The sequence below is a fragment of the Cariama cristata genome, unplaced genomic scaffold (assembly GCF_000690535.1).
Source record: "Cariama cristata isolate BGI_N322 unplaced genomic scaffold, ASM69053v1 scaffold11650, whole genome shotgun sequence".
Taxonomy (NCBI): Eukaryota; Metazoa; Chordata; class Aves; order Cariamiformes; family Cariamidae; genus Cariama; species Cariama cristata.
The window spans coordinates 3,468-19,747 of NW_009592980.1; the positions used below are offsets into that span (position 1 = coordinate 3,468).

General features: G+C 37.3%; 1 protein-coding gene across 1 annotated transcript in view; it reads left to right on the top strand.

Moving 5' to 3' along the window:
- Positions 1–13,861, top strand: part of LOC104165704 (ras-related protein Rab-4A) — a 16,979-nt gene extending 3,118 nt beyond the window's left edge. The window contains exons 2-8 of the mRNA XM_009705441.1: positions 4,588–4,715; positions 5,909–6,023; positions 7,536–7,598; positions 8,923–9,077; positions 9,947–10,042; positions 11,992–12,152; positions 13,465–13,861. Of these exons, the coding sequence (XP_009703743.1) occupies positions 4,588–4,715; positions 5,909–6,023; positions 7,536–7,598; positions 8,923–9,077; positions 9,947–10,042; positions 11,992–12,107 (673 nt within the window). The 3' untranslated portion in view covers positions 12,108–12,152; positions 13,465–13,861. The remainder of the gene's footprint in view (positions 1–4,587; positions 4,716–5,908; positions 6,024–7,535; positions 7,599–8,922; positions 9,078–9,946; positions 10,043–11,991; positions 12,153–13,464) is intronic.
- Positions 13,862–16,280: the final 2,419 nt, after the last annotated feature.

Genomic DNA, 16,280 nt, shown 5'->3' on the forward strand with positions numbered 1-16,280 from the left:
TCCTCTTGCAGACTTCTGCAAAATAGAAGATGCCTTTACTGCTGGAAGACTCTTTTTTTCAAGATGTGAATGAGAGAGTTTCGAAAGGGTCTGCATTAGTGATTGTAAGTTCTGCTCTTTATCAAGGAGTCGGAAGAAGACTGAACTGAGATTGAGGATATAATTTGGTCTTCCCCCCTCACCTTCTGTATTAGCAAGCATATAAGAAGCAATTTAATTCTCATTACAGTTTAAAGACTAAGCTGCAGTAGCTCAGAAGCCATTCAATTATTCCTTCTGGCGGAATAAACTTCAGTCAAAGGAGGAGGTTGGACGTCTGGGGGTGGTTTCCACATCAGCCATCTGGTTTTGCTGGTACTTGACTCAAAGCCCACAATTGTTTCCCTTCTCCTTTTTGGGGGTGGTTTCCACATCAACCATCTGGTTTTGCTGGTACTTGACACAAAGCCCACAATTGTTTCCCTTCTCCTTTCCCCTTGGCTCCCCCTGCCCCCCCAACATGTAGTCTATGTGACTTACGTAGTTTAGCCGCTGGTGCGTCTTTGGGGTGGAGCCACAGTTTTACTCCTTTTCACCTATGCTGGAAAATAAGTTTTGTTCCCTGTACCCCCTACCCAGTTTGTGATCAGGTGATGCATGTAGCTCACAGAGGGGAGTGAGTTGATTCTTTATATTGCCTTATTTTCTTAAACAGCCGTGCTATGCTGTCTTTCATCTCTTTATGCTTTCTGTAGTGCATGTCTTGTAACCCTTGTTCCTTTTGGCAGAGAGTTCAGTTTTCATCCTAAATCCTTTCTGTATAGTGATGATCTTATTTACAGGCAAAGTACTTAAACTTTTCTAGACCTTTTCGGTAGCCAGCATGGTAGCAAGCATTTGTAGCATCTGAATGATGTTGCTTTTCAGCTTTTCCATGAAGGAGGAACAACAGAATTCAAAAGAAAAACTTCTCTAGGGTGACAGCCTTGGCAGCTAACTGGAATGTTGGAGCTCAGAGCTGCTTTGTCAATCACAAAAAAAAAAAGCGCAGCTATGAAATGAAGTAACTTAACTTCCTTTAGCCCAAGTGTAACATCACTGTGTACTCACGCTTGGCAAAAACTTTTATATATTCATTCCTTGCAATTTCACCAAATGCAACTCATATTCTAGTGCTTGCCCTACTGCTTAATTGCTCTAGTTTTTCTTTTTGGAGTCCTCTTCCCAGAGATGTTATCTGTCCAATATCATTCAGTTTCTGTGTTTCTGAACTGTGCTGAATTTTTAGATACACCTGTACAGTTCAAAGAGAAGATATTTCATGTCCTAAATCAAGCAATAAAAAAAGTTAGAAAAATGTAATTGATGTGGTTCCCCTTATCATACAGAATGACATTATCAGAAAGAAGTTCCAGAATAACAAAGTGAAAAGCATTCTCCCTGTTCTTACCTGGTATTACTTTACTCATTAATATGCTAGGCTATGAACTTAAAACCTTGCTAAATATGGATATTTGTGACTTTTGGTATTGGCAAATCCCTTTTCTTGTCCTTCTTTGCAGTTGATTAAATGTGCAAAGTATTCCATAGTTCCTGAAATGTGTTATCCAGTGCTTGTGGGTAACTGTTAACGTAAGTCTAAAAGCCTTTTGCTATTTTGCACAATTTATGTAAAATCGGAGTTTAAACTGATAGAAGCAGTGTTACATTTGCCAGTGCAACTTCAGAGTGTCATTTACTCTCTGAGTCTACATGTGTTTGGAAACATTGCTGCCTGCTTTTGTGCAGAAAGATTTTGATTTTTTTATTATAAGATTTTGATATTTCTGTTCTATGGTAGAAGCAAACACATTTCTCTTATTTTCATACTGTAAACAAGCGAATTGTAACTGCAGCTTTAAGTTTCACCTTAGGAAACCTGTTTGCTGTTTTGCCAGAGGGAAATGTATTTTCTGTCTACTAAGTAAGCAGGTATTGAATCGGCATCCAAGTGACTTATTTGTAGGAAATATTCCCTTTTAAAGTTATCTGGCACAATAGAATCTTGATAGGAATTGAGAGTCTGTTATAAACTGCTGCTAGAACATCTTATCAATTTAAAGACATGACTATAAAATCCCCAAATATCATTCTTGCTTTCAGAGGAAAATATAAAGCACCTCAACTTAAAACCCCTTGGGAAAAACGCCCTGCCGTTCTGAAGCAATTCCAGATCGATCCCTGACAGCGACACCGTTGCCTCACTTTCTCGCTGGCTTACAGCCTGGCTGTGCAGAACAGAACAGCGTCTTAAATTTGCTGTTCAGCATGGATTTGTGGATTGCACAAGTATGGCTTCATGAACCACATTTAACAACCAGTGCTTACAGTCACAGAGCAAATTAGTGTGGGAATAGAATTTTGGTTTTATTTTCCTGGTTTAGTTCGACAGTAGCTGTTATACTACTGTTAATAGTATGAGTCTTCCATGGAAAAAAGGAAGGTAGACTTGAATTCTGTAGTTGTTTTTAACAAGAAAATCTGACAAACAGCATTCACCAGATACCTAGGAGATCCAGGATTAACTGGATTTCAGATTTATTTTTGGAAAAACTGCAGAGACCAGAAACAGATTATTTGAATTGCGAGTATGTCTCAGAACATCTCGCATTTTGAGGAACTCTCTGAAAGTGGTAAAACCAGTGAGATTACACACACCCACAGTAGTTTAAATATACAAAAAGGTACACAAGGCAGCTAACCAGTGATATTTAGTCCATAAAAAGAGAAACTTGGCTTTCTTTCAGAGATTTTTTTTTTTTCTTAACCTAACAGTTTGGGGCTATTTATGATATCTACATTTCATACTAACAGTGAAGTTTTGATAGAATAAAGCATTCTCAGCTTCAGCGTGTTTTGCAGTTGAGATGGCATGAAGGGCCCTTCTTTACAGGAGATAGCACACACAATTTTCACAACCTGAAGCAAAATCCTTTTTGTAACTATTTTTTTCATCCAGAAAGCATGAGCAGCTGGGTGGGGGCGTGAAGAATGAGAGGAGTTTGGAACAGAATGTCTTGAACGTGTAACTGCTCATATTTGTGAGCAAGAAGCAGCAATCTCTTTGAGAAGGGTAGAGAATCTAAACCAAGCCTGTTACAACATTTGAAACGAGAAAAATCATGCAAAGGTAAAATGTAAAAAAGCAAAAATCCTTAGTAAAACGCTACCTCACTTTAAATATGAATAAAATTTGAAAGATGGGTGAAGGCAAAGGACTGTGGACATTCGCAGGAGTTGTAGGCTTCTGGTTTGCTATTGACTTTTCAACAGTAGGTATTTTCTTACCACTTGAGAAACTTGCTTGTTGCTTTTACCACTGCTAGGGGATGTTTATGATGTACCATAACAAATAACAATTTCTGCATGAAATGGAATGAGCATGTAGATTTGTGTGCATGTTAAATTCAATTTGTAAAACTAAAGACTCAAGCGAGGTTCTGATAGAGTAATGGATCAGTGCTTTGACTTCCTTAGCGCAGTCTAATATTTTTTTCATTCTGCCATCCCCTGGGCCAATGTCTGTGTAACCCATTTGACAGCTCTGAACGCCGTTAATGAAATTAATGTTAAGTTTTTATTTTAGTTCATATGGCAAACTTAAACCTTTTCATTGCATGGTTACCTGATGTTATCTGGGGACCTGCTATGTTTATAAGAGAAACTGTGCAATGAAGTTGTAAATATGACTGTAAAAAAACCTGCTGCTGGTAGAAAAATAAATGATGAATCTTGCATGAACTGTAAAGGTTGTCTTCATGGCTTTGTGTTAGGGGAGGCAATTGTAAACTTTCTAATCGCAGTTTATCAGTGTATGTGTTTGAGACTGGCAAGACAAGGAAGCTTTCTTCAATCTTTAGCCAAGCTGAAAGCAGATCTGGGGAGGTAGTGTTAAAGCATTATATGTAACTCTTAAAACAGTACAAATCAACCGTAAATCTTGAATGCATGTATTATTAATGAACATTGATGTAAATGGCTCATAAATAGGTAAAGTGCCGGAGGTACCTGTATCTTAATTTATGATGTGGAGGAAATGTGAAAGCAGGCATCCCAGAAAAAAAAATTACTTCTTGCCTGTAAATTTTGTGGAAAAATATGGTAGTTGATCCACCTTTACAGGTATTAAAATTAAGTATGAATATTAAGCAGTTAATATAGAGAAGTTCAAATTCATGTGAATAAAATTAAATAAAAAAAATTTTTTAAACTACAAAAACATACAGATTTTAAGGAATTACATCATTATATAGGGCATTTGTACTGGCTATAGTTAATAGCTTGCATACCCTTAAAACAGGTTGCTGGATTCCAAGCCAGCCATATAGCTGTAATTCAGCCTGTTTTAACTGAATTCAAATTCAGCCAGTTCCATCTCTTCTTGTCATTCTTGTATCTGCATAAACAAATAGCATTCTTAGCTCTTACTTTGTAACATCACTGTTGAATACACTGGGTTGTTATTCAGATTTATTGTTATTTTGCTAATTTTGGCATCTATTCCCTTCTCTTTGAAGTAACTACTAGAGAATAGGTGGATTGTACTTGGTCTTGTGACAAAAATGTGAGTGCTTACTTAAATGTATCAATTTCTTTTTTTGTCTTTCAATCTTCAGATTTCCTGTTTAAGTTCTTGGTCATAGGGAATGCTGGAACTGGAAAATCCTGTTTACTACACCAATTTATTGAAAAGAAATGTAAGTATATGTGAGCACAGTAAGAATTCTCCACTGCTCTGTACCACAGATGAAGGCTCTGCCTACATGAGTATCTATTCTTTGTATGGAAGTTCCCGTAATTCTCTTGTTTGTGTAGATGAGGATTTTCACTGAGAATTATGTTCAGAACCATGCTGTAAATCTTTATTGCTCACTTGTTGCTTCTAACCAAGAGCCTGATACTGAACAGTATTCTCTGTTACTCTCAGATAAATATAACAGGATGTTGATGAAAATACAGACTTACTTTTTTGTGAGAATTATATCTTGCAGCTATAAGCTTCCCTAGATATATAGTAGAGACTTGATCTTTTAGAAAAAATACTGAGCAGATGAAAGAGAAGTCGAATTGCTTGAGTAGATTTAGAAAGCCTGTAGTCTTTTTCTAAATAAATAGATACTCTGTTAAGGACTCTGTTCTATGATAAGTACTGGTAGAGACTCCATTGTAAATGTTATTTAGAGATGAATAGATGATATAAAAGCAAATTTCCTGTTGGGTGGTGCATTTAGCATCATGATTAAACAAAAATGCATTTAGAAACCTTTGTAAATCTAAGGTGACAGTTATCTTTCTGATCCAAATGGTAACCCACCTTATCTCTTGAGGAATAGCTCTGGGATAATTGTAATTATGATGACCATGGCATGATTATATGACTGAACTTGAACTGTGACTTTGCTTCTAGTAAGAGCAGTTGTATATTGCTGAGAATCTATGATACCAACAGTGTACATAGAGCAACTATCTTAACTTTGTGCTTTAAAGAAGTAGTAGCTCTTGCCTATTCATGAGCAAGACTGTGTCTTTTTGTGTTCTACCTTTCCATGAATTTTAATTTTGAATTGCATCAAAGTATTAGAAAACACAATTGGGGAAAAAAGAGTGTACCGAAGTTATCTTGCCATTTATTAATATGAACTGGGAGTGATTTGATTAAGATAGGCCTTCCTAGTAGTAATTCTGAATTGAATAAGCTGTTCAAAAATTGTACGAATGTTTATTTCTGCATGGTGACAGTAGACTTAGGAGTGGCACTGAATTTGATGGTTCAGAAAGTAGTTTGTAATTTGAACACTGAGAAGTTTTGATTATACCTAAATTGGATTATATAAGAACTAATTATTCACTCTATTCTCCAAATAAGTCTGGTTTCATTTCTTTTTTGTAGTCAAAGATGACTCAAATCATACTATAGGAGTGGAATTTGGTTCAAAGATCATAAATGTTGGTGGTAAATATGTGAAATTGCAGATATGGGATACAGCAGGACAAGAGAGATTCAGGTACCCTTTTCAATCATTTTATTAAGTGTTTGTTATTAAATTGTTGCTGTGGTTGTTGGGTATTATTTATCCTTGCTTATAAGTAGGCATAATTTCTTGGTCAATGGAATTGTTTGTCTGCTTTTGTATTATTAACTAGGCCAGAACTTCCTACTTGGACATAGTGCCATAGATCCATTGATTTCACTAAAGCAGTGCTGCCTTGCAGCATCTGATGTTCTGCCCTTCCTTTCATTGGGTCTTTTCTGTGATAGTTAAAGTGTATGAGTAGAATATTTGGCTAAACCAGCCAAACTCAGTTTTTTAACTAACTCTGTGTGCTTAACTCTGTTTAGAAGACTTCTCTTGGTTGGAATAAGTAAATACCAGGAAGTTATAAGCTGTTCAAAATCTGCATGAGAACAATTTCATAGTATTCTAATATTTTATAAGAGGAAAAAAATCAGTTGTCAGGTTCACTTGACCAAATACACTTCTAGAAAGACTGAGATCTCTTTAAGTTTCTTAAAGAAAAAGCAATGTATTTGTCAGATTAGAACCACCAATGTATTTTTAATGCTGTATTTTAACTATGTCATACATCTGAGGCATAGATCAAACTCAGTAAAGGTCTAATGTATTCCTGAGTAAATTTACTGTCAAATAGGATATCCTTTTTTTTTTTTTTTTTTTTTTTGGGGGGGGTGGGCCGGTATGTGTGAGGTTTCTTTGGGGTGAGGCAGTGGTTAACGAGGGTGCACGTGGTGGTAGAATGATTCAGGTAAATGTCCTCTATTGGACGAGTTCTTCGGCTACATCTGTGACTAGGTAAAGCTGGGCAGTGTTATGTAGTCTCCATTAATGAGCTCTCTTCAGTGTGTCAGCCAGATATCCCGAGATTCTGAGGAGCTTGGAGGCTCTGTACTTTGAGGCTTGTGCAAATTCTGCTCATTCGAGTTCAAAGTGTTCACAGACTTGTAGGTCCTTTTTTTTTTTTCTTGTTGCTTTTTATAATGTATCTAATTCTTTTCTTTTCAAGGCTGATCACACCTCTGCGTATTTAGAGGCTTTTTTAATTCTTCCTCTACCTTCTGAAGGATGCTTTGCTTTGCTTTCCTTGCCTCCTTCTCTTCAACTTAAGGAGTCTTAAACTGTTCAGTTACAGCTAGTTTGCGCATTTTCTCCTCACTGCTGAGAGTTCAAACATAAGTTAATGATACTGTTTCCATGCCACAGATACCACCATCAGCTCCCAGTTCTGTATCAGGCCATATAGTACGATGATATGTGTAGCTTCAGCAGCACACAGCTCATAATGGACTTTGAGAATTGCTGTACAGCTGTATTTGGTGAAAGTGCTTTATCAAAAGTCTAATTGTAAATAGTCTGCTGCGCAGCTGATAAAATGTGTTTTTTAGACAACATTAAATATGTAAATGAGAATCCTGTTTCATAATATAGATTGCATTATATTAACACAGATTTGAAACAATAAAGATATTACAGAAATGTACATCTGTAATTCCATTTCAGGTCTGTAACAAGGAGTTATTATAGAGGAGCTGCAGGTGCTTTGCTTGTCTATGATATAACCAGGTAAGAAAGTTAGCAACTCTTTTGCTTATAGACTACCAGATACAATTAACGCATAATGATTCTTATCCAAGTAGCTAATCCTCTAACGGAGAATGGGCAGGAAAAAAAGAAAATAAATATAAAAAGTAGTTCTGTTTTAATGCGTATTTAAGTTTTGGAACTTGCTTACTATCTAAGTGTCATAAATGTAGACATTCTCAAAGGGACAGACAGATACATGGGCATTGGCCCACCAGTAGCTGGTCTAGTCATGGTGGGCTGCATGCAGCCACTGGCTCAGGAAGCCTTGCAGCAGAAACTAAGAGCAGACTTTAGCCACTTTTAATTAAGGTGGTACACCCCTATTAGTGGAAACTGCTTATTAGTATGCTGATATAACGAGTCATCCTCTGGAGAAGCTAGCTCTCCCTACACATTCCTTAACTGTAGCCCAAAATTCTATTCATCTCTGCATCTTTTAATATTTTCATATTAAGGCAGCCAATAGAATATCTTAGCATTACACGTCTACTTTTTTTTTTTCCTGGCCACCATTGACTGATACTTGTCAGATATGTTTTGTGTTGGTTAATGATGATTTGCTAAATCTGTTGGGTTTTTGTCCTGTGACCGTTCTCCTCTGACCAGTCTTTGAAATCTGTGTTTTGTGCTTAAAGTCAGTTGGACTCATCTGTCAGTCATAGTGCTTGAAGGCTTTATCTCTGACTGCCCCTACGGTGGCTGATGGTGCATGCAGGGTAACTGCCTGTGATGTTACTGGTCTGGACACAAGTGTGAAATTTCAGGCTTGCGATTCTACACAAGTGTAGTAAATTCTTACAATCCCACCTGAAACTTAAGTATCAGTTGAATTCTGTGTTAAAAAAATAACTCCTCCTGTTATCCCAAAATTTCATGCATAAAAGGCTGAAACTAGATTAGTGCTTAAGACTTTTTGCATTAACAGGGTATTTTATAATTGTGTGTATTTATATATTGTGGTTGATTTAATTTTTGCTTTTTCATGCACAAAAGGCTGAAACTAGATTAGTGCTTAAAACTTTATTTTTTGCATTAACAGGGTATTTTATAATTGTGTGTATTTATATATTGTGGTTGATTTAATTTTTGCTTTTTAAAAACTTTAAGCTTTTAAATAGTTCCATGAAGGAACTTGATATTCTTCCCGGTTCATAGCTGGCATATTGAGATGTGTAGGTGACTTGCCTGACTAGCAGCAATTTGTTGTTTGCCACAAGTACGGATTTGCCTTCTGAGTTTTAGCTCAGTGATCTGTTCATGAGAAATGAGTGTGTTCTAATAAAGGATGTCATTTTCTACATAGCCGGGAAACCTACAATGCGCTTACTAATTGGTTGACGGATGCAAGAATGTTAGCAAGTCAAAATATTGTGATAATACTATGTGGAAACAAAAAGGATCTTGATGCAGATCGTGAAGTTACTTTTTTAGAAGCATCCCGGTTTGCACAAGAAAATGGTAAGTGGTACAAAATCTTCATGTAGCATTCAAAGATGCTCAATACTTAAAATAGTTTATTTTTCTGTGCAGTTATGGAGTACTTTGCCCACTGTACCTTGTCACATATCTGCAGAAGAGCGTTCTGTCAGTACATGAGGCATAGAGAGAGGACAGTGCCTGCAGTGAAAACTACATGTACTATCTAAGTTCATTACTAGCTATTCTTCCAGGGAATGTAATACACCTTCAGGTATTGCCTTGCCTCCAAAGGGTTGAGGAGAAAACGAAGAGCACAATTTCCTAGTTTTCAGTATCTTGTAGATTCTATAGATCACAGATGAGGCTGGATGGGGTGTGCTGCAGTTGGAAGCACTGAGTTTTACTTATGGGAGACTGAGTTCAGTGCATGGCCTGGATCCAGAGGACTATTACCTGGTCTGTAGCATTCAGAACTTCCAGTCTGAGGGGACATTTCTGTGGCAGCTAAAGCCAGTCTCAGTCTGAGCTTCTGTGTTGCAGTCCTGCTATCAGTAAAATCTGGTTTTGCTTTTATGAACAGTCTTTTCTACCAACTGTGACTACTGTCTGTCCCTTTGCATATAACTTTCTATTAATGGGAAACTATATGAAGTTCTGTGGTTTCATGCACTATTTTGCATGCACAGCCCAGGTTATTATCTTTGGATTCCAACTTTCTAGGGTTAATGTATAAATTTCAGGGGAAGTTTTTTGTGGCTTTTCCATCAAAAGCTAATTTTTCTGGACCATGCTATTTGACAATAGTTCTCCTTAAGAAAATTTTTATTGTTCCTAGCTTTCATACATTGAGTTACTATATCAGATATTGCAGACTTATTTTGAGATTGTTTTTCTGTTGTCAAATGCAGAACTGATGTTCTTGGAAACAAGTGCACTAACGGGGGAAAATGTTGAAGAGGCCTTTGTACAGTGTGCAAGAAAAATACTCAATAAAATTGAATCAGGTAAATTGAGACTTCTATTCTTTTAATGTTTGGGTTTTTTTCCTGAAAACTAAAAGTAAATGTGGAAATATCGCCATTCAAAGTTCTCTAATAGAATTAACTCAAAGAACCAAAATGTCATTGTGGTAAAATAACCCATTTGTTTTATAGCTGCTTCCCATATGTTTGAATAGGAATGGATGTCCAAGTCAGATCTGTATATCTAAAAGGGGGGTTGGTGCGAATTATGGATGTTTTTACACGGCGTTTATCATAAGTCAGCTCTGAGCGTAGGCTGTGTGTTCTGTGGGCTGCTACATCCCTACAAATATCAAGCCTGACATCAGACAGTTTTAGCAATGCAGGATAAAAACCTAGTATCAGGGCAGACATAGCTTTTCATTCTGCTTCTCATACATAGCAGGAAATACAGTTGAGAATTTGAACAGTAATACTGAAAATTTCAGGGATGTTTCCTAGCAACTGTGATTCTCTGAAGTGACCTTCCTGCCTCTCGGTTGAAATGTTTTTACTTTTGCAGATCTAGAAATCTACCAGAAGCTTCTCAGTGCAAGTGGGCAGGTTTCTATTGGAGACGGGCTCCTAAGTGTTAGGTGCCATTACAGCTAATTTGCATTCCAATTTTCTTCTCTTATCTTCTAGCTGTTTGATATCTTCAAAGTTTAAAGTATTGGCCATTTTGAAAAGTCTATCTCAGACTCTAATTACACATTTTGAATGGCAAACACAAATTTTTAGATGAAAATAATATGGTATTTTTATAGGTATTTCCTGATTAGTGCATCAAATCAATGCCAAACAGCAATGTTCGTTTTAAACAAAAAACAAACCAAACAGGAAAATATAGCTAGTTTCTCCTGATTCTGTAGTTCCATGACTGATTTAAAGAGGCATTACCACAACAGAAGTAAGTCCTGGTTTCTGTGAACTGCTCCTGTTTTCTCTGTGCTAGCACACGTGCATTGAATCATGGAAAAACTGAGACTGGAAAGAAACTCTGGAGGTCTCTAGTCCAGCCTCTTGTCTAAAACAGGTTCAGGTTCAAAGTGAGAGCAAGTTGCCCAGGGCCTGCGGAGGCACATTGTGAGATGCTTCAGGAACAGGAGATTCCACAGCCCCTCTGGGCAATGCGTCCCAGTACTGAGCAACTGCTGCTATCATCTACCTTGTCAGTCCCCAGCCTATACCGGTGCTTGGGCTTGTTCCATCACAGGCGCACAACTCTGCATGTGTAGCTGCTGAATTTCATCAGGTTCCTGCTGGCCTGTTCCTCTAGCTTGGCCAAGGTCTTTTCTGAATGGCAGCCCTACTCCTGAGCTGTCAACTGGTCCTCTCAATGCAGTGTCATCTGCGAACTTGCAAAGGGCTCACATGTGTGCAATGAAACTGAATAAGTGATCTGAATTATTCAGAGGGATCCTTTGTTTTGCTGTCTTTTTTTTTTTTTTTTAAGATGTTTCTAATCTTGGCCAGTCCACCATAGAGCCATAAGAACATTTCTGGGGGTGTGGGGTATAGCCTAGGCAGAAATGGCTACCAGAAGTAGGGAACGTTGAGATAATTTCCTCTGGGAGCAGTGCTTTATGGAATCCCACTGTCAGATTGATGCATTTTTGTTTGGCTTGGTATCTACAGTACTACTTTCTTTGCGTATTAGTCTGAAAGCAGGTGGTTTTTAACCATGTTTGCAGAAGACATTTTGGATGTTTCCTTTCTTAGACGTAGTTAGTGCAAATACATTTCTTGTTGCAGCCTAACTCAGACACAGATAGCTTTGTAATTATGATTAAGGGCAAGTGGTTGAAATTACAGTAAACAGAATTGCAATAGATCTCTCCATAACTAGAGCAGAATATAATTATGCATTTTTTATCTAATGTTGTCAGTTAAATTGGCATGTATTATTTGCACGTGATCCATCTTCTTGTGACCATTTTGTTTCTCATCAGGAGAATTGGATCCAGAAAGAATGGGCTCAGGTATTCAATATGGAGATGCTGCCTTGAGACAGCTGAGATCACCACGTAGAGCACAAGCACAAAGTGCTCAAGAATGCGGGTGTTAAAGAAACAAAACACAAAATCCCAAATACTTACTTTAGATACAGAAGGTAAGGTTACAAAAACCTCAAGGTGTTGGATAAATTACCGTATTTCATAAATGTGCTGTATCAAGTGCTTGGCTTCTTCCAAGTTAGCCTGTAAAGTAACATAGGATCTAGTGAAATAATGCAGAGTAGAATGGATGTTTTTATATACTATCTGCCCACTAAAGCAAGACTAGTGTTCTTACTGAAGTATTTCTAGATCTTTGCATACTCTAGGTAATGCTGTGGAAAACATTTAAAATCTGTATTATTGAAATGCATAATAGCCCTAATAGTTACCTAATGCACTGTAGAAAAGGTGAATCATTTCTGTTGTATCATGGACAAATATTACTAGAAATGAGAATTCACCAAATGTATGGTGCAGTATCTTGTCCAAAGCTATTAAATAGTCTCTTCTGAAAATACGAAGTTTAAAGGCTGAGACTTGAAAATTAAAGATAATACTGGATTTCAAAGTTCCACTGACTTTCACCCCCACCCACCCACCAGCAGCCTGAAGTTGCTCTAATTCCTGTCTGCTGTGAGCAGAAAAGTAAACAAGAGAATATTAGTATTTGCTGCTTAAGCACTGTTGTCATCTAAAGTAGCTCTTCTAGGGCTGTTACAGCCTATGGAACAGGCGTACAGTCTTCTAAAAGTCTTCCAAAGACACTCTTCAGAGCGAGTGAGAAACAGATTTTTCCCTTTAGCAGTGGTAGGAGAAGAGACCTAGAAGTCACATAACCTACTGCTAAGAACAGCTTGGTGGTTAGTCTTTCTTATGAGCAGTTGTCCTTAAGACACCTCTCAATATTCATGGGTTTTACTTAACTCCTTGCAGTAGGTGGCTTTTAGGACAGTCCTTTCTCCCTGTGTAGTTAATTATTGTGATATAATTAATCCTTATTCCTCTAATATGAGGACAGCTATATCAAATTAAACAAGTACTGTGGGCATACTTATAGCATCATTTTTACTGTATTCACTTTTTATCAGTTTGAGCAGCGCACACCAGCAGAAGCTTTACAGAATGTTAAATAAGGCAGCATACAATTCTACATTCTCATATTTTGTTCTGCATTCTGGGAGCTTAGCTCCCAATTAAAGCTCAGAATTTAAAATAATGGATAGGAATCCTTGAGCTGCTTTCCTCCCTTATTTTCCTCCTGTAAAATATCATACATCAACTAAGAGACTGGTGGAGAAGGGCATTAATTTAGTTCAGCTTTGGTACATCTCTACAGGAGTGAATATTTATTGATCTTACTTCAGGAATTGAGTTTTCAGTTTGATCAGATGTAGATAATTGATGGAGTTCTTGTGTATTTTACAGCTGTCATTGCAAATGGTGTTTGAAGAAACAGAAAAGCTTGAAGGCTATGCAGTTTTTAAAAGCATCTTTCCACTGTCTACAAACAGAGCAGACCACTGCTGACAGAAAGGTGTATGGCAAGAATGTTCGCATGACACAAAAGTCTGCAAAGCAAACTTGATCATTTGGTGGACAATATTAAGACTCATACCTGTATGTAAACATTTTCCATTACTTATTTTTGTTCTTTCACCTCTAGTTTAAAGCATTGGTATATACTGTAAATAATGTAACAGTAAATTTACAAGGCATGGTATACTTATGTATGCTGATAGAATGTTGCACTACAAGCAGTTTAATATTTTATTTTTTTATCATATAAACAAATTTAACTGAGGTAGGCTTTGTCATGTTTGTTTATTGCACAATAGTTTATATTTATGACCTGAATTATAAAACCACTGGCACTGTCAGTGAGGGGTGGTTGTTTTGTTTTTTCCCTTCTTGGTTTGCCACATTCTAACAAGCTGTTGATATGACTGGTTCTCAACATGTGGTTAGGACCCATACTTATGTTTACTAATATGTTAAAGTTGGAAAAGTAATTTTTATTGACTGTCACATATCCTGTTCTATCGCATTTCTTAAACGACTGCTGAAGCTCTTTTATCAAACTTCAGACGTTTAGAAAAAATACTTTTAAGTCTCTCAAATGGTTGTTGACTGACTTGGATTTTTTTTTTTCTTGGTCCTGATGTTTTGTATAGCACTGGCATCATGAAGGTGGAATGTATATGTGAAGAGAACTGTGCATCTTCTGTGTCTGTAATTCTAGGGCAGGGGCATGGGCTTATGGAGAATGATCAAGTAGGAGTTCTCCTAACCTTTTACCACAAACAGAGCAATCAGCTGTGGAATTCTGATCTCTGTTGAAGCATACCTGATGAGGTACAAACTGAACCCAAATGGGTTGTTCTAAAGTATCCTGAATGTATGAAATCTAAAATGCTAATTTCTTTTTGTTAAACATTCATAAAGTACCATTAAGAACTTGAATTTTAAAATTAGACTTTAAAATTAGGAACTTACAGTCTGTGTTGCTCTGCCTTTGAACTTCATGTGAGTGCACTGTATGTAATGCTTGTCCACGTTGCCCCCAGGAGACTCATGTGATGGAAGGCAAAAAACAAGCATACTACTTATGTAGTTAATTCTTCCTGTGAAACTCATCAATAGGAATTTCAGCCTTAGTACTGATTTCCCAGCCCCCCATGTTAAAACACAGAATTCAGACTTTCTTTCTTGCTGTCTTTTTATTGTGGGGAAGAGGCATGGGGCAAGAGATTAGGAATCCTGTCCTCATTCCTCAGCTGGAGACAGAAGAGGAAGAGACTTGCAGGGGGTCCAAGAGGGAGGACTGAACTACAAGTATTGCTTATCATTTTTACAGTGCCATGACAACTGATCAGGTAAGAGCTTTTGTTTTGCCAGATAAGGAGCTGCAGAACTAAGCTAGTGTGTCTGGAGGTAGCTGAATTTAACCAGTTCAGGGGGGCAATTTCATTTGCACTGATTGATAGAAATCATTAGTGACATTTTTACTTAGTTACTTGTGTAACTAGAGATGGGATGGCTCCTTAGAAGTGCAAATTAACACAAAATAATTAATTTGATCAGAACCCAGTATTGAAATTCCAAGGTCAAACATGCTTTATTATTTTCTATTTATGAATTTTTTCTATTTAAGGGTTACTTGTGAAATGCATGTTTAAAAACTAAACCAGAAAACTGAACTGACTGTTATTAATTTAGAGGGCAGTTAAAGCACAAGAGCAAAGCAAGAATGGTACACAGAGGTATACCATCTTTCATGGAATTGGGATTGTATTTAAAACTATTCCTTTTGTCCTGACATTTTGGTTCAAATGGATGCTTATCTGAAAACCATACACCTTAGGCCATCTCTGAATTAAAATTAATTAAGCCTGCTTTGTACTTAAAAAGCCTAGGTTTGGTTCTGAAAAAGGCTGTTGGGTCCAAAGACTTATGTTATATCTCTCTCCTGGGTATCTCGTTAGATTTAGGATTGGATTTGTTATGTACTGGCAACAGTTATTCCCAAGGAGAATCCTCTTCCTGGTAAGAGTGTAAAGTATTTTTGAAGCAGCTTAACTGTGCATTGACAAGAACATCAAAGAACTCCAAAGAACCTTACCTGTCTTAATCCTCACTCCATTTATTTTGGCTTCCAGTGCTCAGAACTGGAAGTAATTACCAAAAGCAAGTCCTCTGAAGTAGATGCTGGATGCAGTTGTCTCCTCTACTGGTCCAAAGGGCAGATTATTAACTGGGATGTGCTGTGTATCTGCCAGAGTTGAAACCCCAAACAAGTTTTGGAATGCTGGGAAAAGATGAGGTACTGGGGAGTCTGTTTCCCCCACTTACAATCTAATCCAAGGTTTCTTGGAACACTGGCAAAAGTGAAAGCTGAGCACATGCTTACCAGCTGGGCCATAGCACAAGTAAAGTGAAAGGTCTCTCTCCTGTTGCTGTTACAGTGATTGAAATGGTGTTGGCTGTTGATCAAAACTTCTTTCCTTTATTACAGTAGCAGTTGAAAGGAGTGGGGGACTGTTACTTAATACTGTTGCTTTTAAATAGCAATTTTAGGGGTTTGGCAGGGATTTTCTTATACTTCTTCCTGTCCTTTTCGCTTTACATACAATACTGGCTTCTTTTCTGTACTTGATTCTTAGGATCATTTTGGTCAAGCGTCTGGTTAAGCAGCAGTAAGTTAAGCAGCAGTAAGCGGAGTTTTATTCTTTCTGTAACCAACT